The 9,782-nt window shown below is 47.3% G+C and overlaps 1 protein-coding gene across 3 annotated transcripts in view; it reads right to left on the bottom strand.

The window, feature by feature from the left end:
- Positions 1-5,002: 5,002 nt before the first annotated feature.
- The window catches only part of MAP3K13 (mitogen-activated protein kinase kinase kinase 13), a 141,160-nt gene continuing 136,380 nt past the window's right edge, over positions 5,003-9,782 (bottom strand). The window contains exon 18 of one of the 3 annotated variants that reach the window (XM_078854202.1): positions 5,003-9,730. In XM_078854202.1, coding sequence (XP_078710328.1) covers positions 9,681-9,730 — 50 coding nt within the window. In that variant the 3' untranslated portion in view covers positions 5,003-9,680. The remainder of the gene's footprint in view (positions 9,731-9,782) is intronic. The other 2 variants (XM_078854204.1, XM_078854206.1) reach the window with 2 other exon arrangements.

The following is a 9,782-nucleotide window of genomic DNA, read 5'->3' as shown; positions in this document are numbered from 1 at the left end:
CGTGGAGGCGGCACAACTCAACGCTAGGCTCTTAGTACTCTCACCTAATGGCCAGGCTTTAGAGCCAAAACGGCTGAGGTTCTTTAATTGTGTTGGCTGCTTTACAGTAAACCAGAGAAAACAAGTCAGGCTTATGCATAAATGGTTACCAAAATTTATTAAGCTAGATTCTAATCATGTGGTTACAAAATTGCTAGTGCCTACTTATTTAAATGTAGAGATGTTACACACACAAACAAGTTACAAAACTGAAGCCACAATCCCAAAGAAAGAAAACAAAGTATAGAGCTCTATTTCAAAATATGTGTACACTAAAGATAGGAGATCAGGTGTGGGTGCTTCTTACCCTCCTTGCATCTCTCGATTCCAGCGGTGCCAAGCCAGGATCGGTCACTCAATTCCGCGGAAAGACGAATAAGGGACAAGGCGTAGGGACCCTCTTAGCTGCAGAAGCCTTGGGAGGCTGTCACTTATCTGACCAGCAGATAGATAGTGAAAAGCACTCAAAAATCATGGTGCTGTAGGTCCCCTACTTATACCTCTGTACTCCTTTATTCTCTTTCTCCTTTCTTATGCCAAATTGAGGCTGGTCTGTCGGGGTGACGCCAGCTTTTGCAAGAGTAGTTTACATTTGCAAGGGAGAGAAACAATAAGTTTCGACTACTGGACATTTCTTTTATCAGGGTAAATATTTTCCCACCTAGGATGTTGGTGTGTGTGCATCACCCTATTTAGTAGGGGCTAAGAGCCATGTCTGTCACAGGGCCTCTGCCTGCTGTGAGCTTAATCCTTGTATCTGCTCCCAGAGGCACATTGTAGCAGCACACCTGTGCTTTTCACAGCTTCAAAGGCTGTGCTGGAATATATGTTAAGTGCCCTGTTCCGGCTTCCTCCTGTGTTTCCAGCAATGCTGGTCTGAGAAGCGGGGGGGCTGGCTGTCTGGCTACACTGTGTGAAGAAGTACTTCCTTATGTTTGTTTTTAAACCTGCTGTTAATTTCATCAGATGACCTCAGGTTCTTGTGTTTATATGAAGGGGTAAATAACTTTCTTCACACCATTTGTGATTGATTTTTTTTTTATAGACCTCTATCATATTTCTCCCCATAGTCATCTTTTTTCTAAGCTGAACGGTCCCAATCTCTCCTTGCACGGAAGCTGTTCCATACTCCCAGTCATTTTTGTTGCCCTTCTTGGTACCTTTTCGAATTCTAATCTATCTTTTTTTGAGATGGGGCGACCAGAACTGCACGCAGTATTCAAGGTGTTGATGTACCATGGATTTATATAGTGGCATGATGTTTACTGTCTTTCTTTCTATCCCTTTACTAATGGTTACTAACATTGTTAGCTTTTTTTACTGCCGCCACTGCATGTTGAGCAGAAGTTTTCAGAGAACTATCCTCAATGACTCCAAGATATTTCTTGAGTGATAACAGGTAATTTAGACCCCATCATTTTGTGTGTGTGTGTGTATGTATATATGTATATGTGTGTATAATAGTTGGAATTGTATTTTCCAGTGTGCATTTCTTTGCATTTATCAACATTGATTTTCATATATTTTGATGCCAAGTCATCCAGTTTGAGATCTCATGGTATCTCTTTGCAGTCTGCTTTGGACATAACTATACTGAATAATTTTTGTATCATCTGGAAACTTTACCACCTCACTGTTTACCCCTTTTCCCAGATCATTTACGAATGCTGAACAGCACTGGTCTAAAAGATCCCTGTGAAAACGGACTATTTATTCCTACCTTTTGTTTCCTATCTTTTAACCACTTACTGATCCATGAGAGGACCTTACCTCTTATCCAATGACTATTTACTTTGCTTAAAAGGTTTTGGTGAGGAATCTTGTCCAAGTCTTTCTGAAAGTCCAAGTACACTGTGTCTACTGGAACACCCTTGTCCATGTGCATGTTGATACCCTCAAAGAATTCTAATAGATCGGTGAGGCATGATTTCCTTTTACAAAAGCCATGTTGACTCTTCCTCAACATATAGCATTCATCTATGTGTCCGATAATTCTGTTCTTTACTATAGTTTCAATCAGTTTGCGTAGTATTGAAGTTAGGCCTACCGACCTGTAAGTCCCAGGATTGCCTCTGGAGCCTTTATAAAAACATAGGAGTTACATTAGTTATCTGCCAGGCAACTGGTACAGAACCTGAGTTAAGCAATAGATTACATACAACAGTTAGTAGTTCTGCAGTTTCATACAAGTTTCCACAGACCCTTGGGGTGAATTCCGTCTGGTCCTAGTGAGTTATTACTGTTTATCACTTTCTTCCAAAACCTCCTCTACTGACACTTCAATCTGGGACAGTTCCTCAACTTTGTCACCTGAAAAGAATGGCTCAGGTGTGGGAATCTCCCTCACATTCTCTGCAGTGAAGACTTCAAAGAATTCATTTAGCTTCTCCACAATGGCCTGATCTTCCATGAGTGCTCCTTTAACACCTTGACCATCCAGTGGCCCCACTGGTTGTTTAGCAGGCTTCCTATTTCTAATGTACTTACAATTTTTTTTGCTGTTAGTTTTTGTGTCTTTTGCTAGTTGATCTTCAAATTCTTTTTTGGCCTGCCTTATTTATGTTTACACTTGACTTTCCAGAGTTTATGCTCCTTTTTATTTTCCTCAGTAGAATTTGACTTCCAATTTTTAAAAGACATCTTTTTGTCTCTGACCATCTGTTTTACTCTGTTTAACTGTGGTGACTTTTTTTTTGGTCCCCTCACGGTTTTTATTTGGGGAATACATTTAGTTTGAGCCTCTGTTATCATGGTTTTTAAAAGTATCCATACAGCTTGCAGCATTTCACCCATGTAACTGTGTTCCTTTTAATTTCTGTTTAACTTGAGTCTGGTCTACACTACACGGTTAGGTCGATGCAAGGCATCTTGCATCAACCTGGCTGTGGAAATGTCTATGCTTTTAAATTTCACTCTTGCTGGCAAAACTGCTCCACTACACCGATTTAATAACACCATTTCCCTGAGTGGCATAGAATTAAGGTCGATGTAGTTAGGTCGACAGAGGGTCAGCGTTGACACTGTTACTTACTTTGACTGTTACTGGCCTCCAGGTGATGTCCCACAATGCCCCACATTGACAGCTCTGGTCACCAGTGTGTACTCTGCTGCCCAGGGGCCAGGTGGACAGGAAGCTGCCCCTCCCCTTTAAAGCCTCGCAACTTCTTTAAATTCCTTTTCCTGATTGCCTGGCTTGGTGAGAACACCTAGTGGGGCAGCTCTCCACTCTTGTGTGCTACTGCCCAGCTGACTATGCCAGCTACGTGCTCCAGATACGCTCCTGCCTGGAGTACATAGGTGGTGTTGGATCTCCTGGGGCTGTGGGGAGACGAGGCTGTGCAGGCACACTTCCAATCCAGCCACAGAGCTGTTGACCTCTGTGAGCGGGTGGCTCAGGGCATGCAGGAGAAGGGCTACAAGCGGGACCAGCAGCAGTGCTGTGTGAAAGCCAAGGAGCTGCAGCGGGGGTACCAGAAGGCTAAGGAGGCCAACAATCCATCTGGTGCTGAGCTGCAGACCTGCCTCTTTTACAAAGAGCTGCATGTCAACCTTGGAGAAGACCCCACCACCGTCCCCAAGAGCCCTATGGATAACTTTGGAGGACCATGAGCCCTCACCATGATCAGCGAGAGGGGAGGGTGGACAAGGAAGAGGCGGAGGAGGCTGGTGGACAGGCAACTGGGGGATCCAGCTGTGCAGTGAGCCAGGACCTGTGTTTGACTCCAGTGCAGTCCAGCCAGTCCCAACAGGTGAGCCTGATGCAGGGGAAGGAACCTCTGGTAAATGTGCAGTTTGCTTTGAAGTTACAAGGGTAGAGCCCCCAAAGTAGCAGGACACATCTGTTGAATTACTCTCTATCACTTCTGCTAGACAAGGCAGTGGTAGAACCAAGAGAGGTAGAGTTGCTGTCTGCTCCTCATTCCTCTCTGGAGTTATGCAGAGGGGGCCAGGCGGAGCAGTTTGTTTACATGCACCAGGACGTCCTGTGAATCCTCTATAGAGATCTCGCTGACACTTTTATGCAGGTACTCTGCAATCCTCTGCCAAAGGTTTCTGGGGAGGCTTGCCTTACTACTTCTGCCACGGTAGGACACTTTCCCATGCCACTTAGCAGTTAATTCAGCAGGCATCATTGCAGCACATGGGCTAACAGCATATGGGTCTAGGTGGCATCAGGATGCCAGCAGTAGCTGTGCTCTCTCACTCCTGAGGGTGACAGAGGCAGAGTGGCTACAATCACTTCTGCCTGTGGGAATTGGTGCCAGTATTGAGTTTCATTGCCCTATATAAATATATTCATGCCTGGGGTGTATCCCCCTCATTCTGGCCCCACCCCAAGAGCCATACTCACCAGGGCTGGTGCTCTGACTGATGCCATGCTGTATCAATCCCAAGGAGAAGTGAGAAGGCAGTGCTTACAACTTCTGCGGATCAAGGGGAGTGAGTTCAGTAGCCTAAGTTTTGATTTTTGTTGTGAACACACTGACAACGCTTCCTGTGTGTGTTATACCTGCAGTTGCTGCTATTGTGGCCTTGAGGCTCTCCCCCTCCACACCCGCCAAAAATCTTAGCCAGATGAGATGAGTGGGAGAAAGAAGCGGGCTCAGGATGACCTGTTCCAGGAGATCCTGCAAGCCTGTGCTGCAACAGAGAATGAGACCAGAGCCTGGAGGATCACCCTTGCAGCCAGCATGGAGAAAGAGAGGGGGATGCACAAGGACATAGTGGGGCTTCTCAGGCCGCAAACAGAGATGCTGCAGACTCTGGTAGACCTGCAGGTCCAAGAATCCCAGGCTCACCTCCCTCTGCAGGCCCCGCCCCCTCCACATTCCATGTGCCATGAGCAATTGCTGTGCTACCACTCCACCCCAGGGGACATGAAGACAATCAGAGCTGCCCATGCACGGACTTGTGAAAGGCACGGTTGGTGCATGTGAAATGGAAATGACTGTTGTTTCCCCTTCATACGTTCTGTTTCCTTAATTTATTAAGTTCTAAATGTTTTATTATTTGTCTGGTTCTGTCACAGAATAAAATTTCACTTTCTGGAACATAATTCATTTTTATTAGTTCACAACATACGCTGGCTGGTGCTGAGCAGGTCTGACATCCACCAATTTCATGTTACTTCATTTTGTCACAGAACCTATAACAACGTTCACAGACAACATTAATAGGTGCATTGACAATGCTCTATTTCCTACACACACACACACACACACACACACAGAGCAATTACTACAAGATTCATTCTGGGCTGGAAAAGAGAAAGTCCAGGTAGAGCATACTCCAGCAACCCACACTACTCTGGCTCACTATTAAAATGGTCTTTAACAGCCTCCCTGAGCTGTACAGCTCCACTTTGAGCTCTTCTTCTAGCCCTTTTATCTGGCTGTTCGTATTACCCAGAGTCACAGTCCTGCATAGCAGGAGGTGATTAATAGCCCTGCGCCCTTATATGAGCACTGCCCCTGTGGTAGATTTCTGACTCCAAATTGATTCCCAGCTGACCAGTAGCAATCTAGCATAGGAAGTTTCTACAGTGCAGTCACCACTTGCTTCTTAGCTGTCAGTGCAGATCTCCTTTTGATGTCCCTGCATGGGAGGGCTGGGGCAAGTTCAGCACAGAGATCCAGGAATGTGGCCTTGCACAGCTGAAAGTTCTGTGGCCACTGCTCAGTGTCCCAAACCTGCATTACAAGGCGATCCCACCAGTCAGTGCTTGTTTCTTGGGCCCAGAACTAGTGCTCCACCATCTCCAGCTGCTCTGAGAACACCAACAACCTTGAATTGTTTCTTTTTATATCCCACAGCAGTCTAGCCTCCGAGGAATCATGTTCCCCATGGGTCCTCTTGCATCTCTGCAAATACTGCAGTATTAGGTGTCCTCCCTATGCTCATGACAATAGTGCTGAGCTGTGCAGGTTCTGTGCTTCTGTCAGAGGGGACAGCCAGCAAGGAGGGATGTGGGGATTTTGAAGAAGTGTGAACTATTACGGGAAGCAGATGAAATGATTGGCTGGAGAACATTGCATTACAGGCAGTTGAACCTATGCTCCATGTCACCCCTGTGCATCTCATTTTGGCTCCATGAGGCATTGCAAATACTTCTCAAAACACTCTACACTGGGTGGTGGCGAGTTGCACAGGATACCTACCCATGGTGCACTGCACTCTATCGCTACAAGCCCACCCAGTGAGGACAGAGCCCTCGCTGACACATGGCGAGTAGTGTGCTCACACACAAGCGATGTAATAACTGTGGTGGCTCATGTAACATCAGTGGACATGATTTTGTAGTGTAGGCCTGGCCTAGAGTCTTTTTGTGTAGCTCCCCTTTTTGAAGTTAAATGCTGCTATGGTGGGATACTTCGGTATTTCCCCCTACAAGAAGGTTAAATGTAGTTACATTCTGGTTGCTATTACCAAGCAGTTCAGCTATATTCATTCACCTCTTGAACCAGATCCTGTGCTCCACTTAGAACTAAATCAAGCATTGCCTCAGCCCTGGTGGGTTCCAGGACTATCTGCTCCCTGAAGCAGTCATACAGGAAGCAGGCTCAGAGGTTACCTTAGAGCAGCGGTTCCCAACCTGTGTTCCGCGGAACACTGCTGTTCCGCCCGAGGTGAATAGGTGTTCCACGAAAGAATCTAGAATTTAATTTTGACTCTTGCACTTGATTTTCGTACTACATTATACACGCTTTCCAGTTAGAAATTGTTCAAGTTATTTTAAATTTGTATTTTTGCTTTGTTTTAGAAAATAAAATATATTTGAGCATAAATAACGCAATTGTTTATTTGAACACCCAATGACTACAAAATAATATAAGTGTTCCGTAATAGGCTAAAAAGTGTTCCGTGGCCAAAAAAGTTTGGGAAACGCTGCCTTAGCACATGCCTACCCAACTGGGCCCTGCAGAAAAGAGCCACTGGTGGTACCAGTGCACCCCTCCCCCCAGCACACACAGTGCGTACTCAGAAGGTTGTAGGTCACATGCCTGGGCTGGGGCAGATCCACGTTCAGTTCCCTCCTCTCCCTGAGAGGAGCAGGGACGTGAACCCAGCTGAGTGCGCTAACCATTGGGCTCTGGGGTGTTCTGGGGCACATCTCTCACCTCTTGAAGCAGTTCCATTTTGCATAACAGGCTGAACGATTCACTAGGCCTAAGCGAGAGAAAATCACTAAAGCTAGTGGTCAGGGCATCACCTGGGATGTGGGAGAGCGAGTTCAAGGCCGTGTTCCGCTGACTACAGTATGTATATAGAGGGGAACAACTGCAACAGGAGAGCCTGAGCCCCACCACCAAACGCACACCGGTGACGTGGGAGATGGGTTCAAATGCCATCTGCTTTCAGGTCAAGGGGGAATGGGAATCTTGGTCTCCCGTGTCCTGGGTGACTGCTAGACCCCCACCGCTAGTGGTAGAAGAGGCAATGGGGACACTAGCACTTTTTATTTTTTTTTGGCAAGGAAGGACTGGCCCCGGCTCAGGTCCCTGACTCCAGGAGTGTTCATGGCTGAGAATCCGGAGTGGAGATAGGCACCTCCCCCTGGCAAAGCCCAGTCCCCTTTGAGGGCAGGGCTTAGACCACACGCTTCACCTTGGCATTACCTCATGGGTAGCTCAGTGTGCTGCCTTCTGAGAGTCCCATTCTTAGGCACCTGTTTCTCTCCATGCCTTGTACAAGGAGCCTGGGCATCTAACTCAGGGCTGCAGATTCCACAAGGCAGCAGGGCACCTGCAGGTTAGGCGTTGCGATGCTGAAACTAAGTCCCCTTTGTGGATCTAGCACAGGGTGTTCTCTATGTCCCACTGGCACACCTCCATGTGGTGATGGCTGGGGATTAGCTCTGCCAGTCTGATGCCCTTCCTGCGGGTGCTCACTCTGTCTCTCTTGGGACCCTCTAGTTCCTTCTTCGTGGCTTGGCCCTCTGGACAGGTCACTGTAGTGTTCCCCTTCCAGGGGGGTTTGTGTACCAAGGTCTCTGTACCAGGCCATCTTCCAATTCACAGCCCATCAATAGTGCCACTTCCTCAGTGGCTGATAAGGGAACCTGAGCCCACCTTTTACTCCTGGTTCCAGCCCAGGGACTTTACAACCAGTGGATAAGGTCTGCACTGTCCCACGCCTTGCTACTCTTGTCCTGGACTGTCTCCTACACTGCCTCTAGCAGGCTCCTTCTCCACCTTTCTCTGGGCATGCCCTGCCCTCCATAGCCTCAGACAGTGACTGCAGATCTCCTCCCTGCAGCCCCTTTCTGCCCTCAGCTCCCTGTCCAAGTGAGCTTCATCATTTAATTAGTCCTCATTGTTTCCTGGCTCCTCCAGGTGCAGCCGCAGTGCTTAATTGGCTCACCTAGCCACCATAACCCTTTCAGAGGCTGGTGTGGGGTAAATACCACATCACACCAGCCTTTCCTCTTGCTTGAGTGAATTTAGTGTTGTTGGAAAGTGCTGGGGGAAATGGTCCTACAGCCCCACACTTCATGCTGCCTCATGCGCCACCATTTTAAGGCCCTCTAGAACCTTACCAGAAACCAGGCTTAAGGTAATGTGATGTAAAGCTCCCACCTCAGGCCTTATCAGACCCCCTTCCAAGTTATATAGAAGTGGAGCTGGTGTCTCACAGATGCTAGGGGAACTGTTACTACAGGCCTGTGAGAGGGTGAAGGCACTGTACGTGAAACTCCTTGAGGCCCTGTCAACTTAAGGAATCTAGCAACAGTCACAGCGTGCTGCCATTGGGCACCCTACATGATGTCAGTGATCCCATAAAGTTAAATAGCCCCTGTGGACAGCAGTTGTGACAGCATATCATCAGGTGCATTAAGGTGAGTTAATAATGTAATGCCAGGATGCCCATGTACCCTAGGGCCAGGCACCTCTTTATAGGAAACAGACTAAATTACAGAGTTCTCCTGTATCTTATGTTTCAGAGTAGCAGCCGTGTTAGTCTGTATTCGCAAAAAAGAACGGGAGGACTTGTGGCACCTTAGAGACTAACCAATTTATTTGAGCATAAGCTTTCGTGAGCTACAGTTCACTTCATCAGATGGATCTTATGTGCTTGTTCGCCAGATGATGACGAGGCTTCTTGCTTGGGAAGGGTGGATAGACTCTGAAGCATTTCCTGAACCCTGGCTCTAATGAATAGCTCCTTTAGCACTGTACCATCCCAGCTAGGGTTAGATAAGACACTGGCTAATAAGGCAGGAGGGTGAGCCTTGGGCCTGGCCTTGTCTATCTCCTTTTACAAATGCAGTTCTTTCTGATTTCTCTTTTCCTCATGAGAGGTGGGGGAGCTGGTCAGGCACCCTGCCCCACACCACGGCTGCTGTCTAGCACACATGCAGCACCAAGCCGCACTTGCTTTAAAAAGTATGTGTGGCACCAGGTTGTGGCTGCTTTCAGACATGCACCCTTGCTCCTAGGTTCTGAGCTTTCACACAGTATCCTTTCCAAATCTGTATTTGGTAGCTTATCTAGTTATTTTAGTTTCCTGTCATGTGATGTCAAGCAGTCTTCACAGAGGCAATTGTGCTTTCTCTTGGTGCATGAGCTGTTAGGATGTAGCAAGACTAACCTGAGACAAGGGAAGAGGGTGCAGCTTGAATTTGTTTCACCGCAGCACTGAGCTCATCCCAAGAGGAGGGTAGTGAAAGCCTTGGAGCTTGGTCTGCTAGCACCTTGCAAGGGGAGAGCACTGTAAGAAATGGGTGCTCTGCTGCTCTCCCTGGG

The sequence above is a fragment of the Lepidochelys kempii genome, chromosome 9, assembly GCF_965140285.1.
Source record: "Lepidochelys kempii isolate rLepKem1 chromosome 9, rLepKem1.hap1, whole genome shotgun sequence".
Classification (NCBI taxonomy): domain Eukaryota; kingdom Metazoa; phylum Chordata; order Testudines; family Cheloniidae; genus Lepidochelys; species Lepidochelys kempii.
This window is presented reverse-complemented; position numbering and strand designations above follow the sequence as displayed.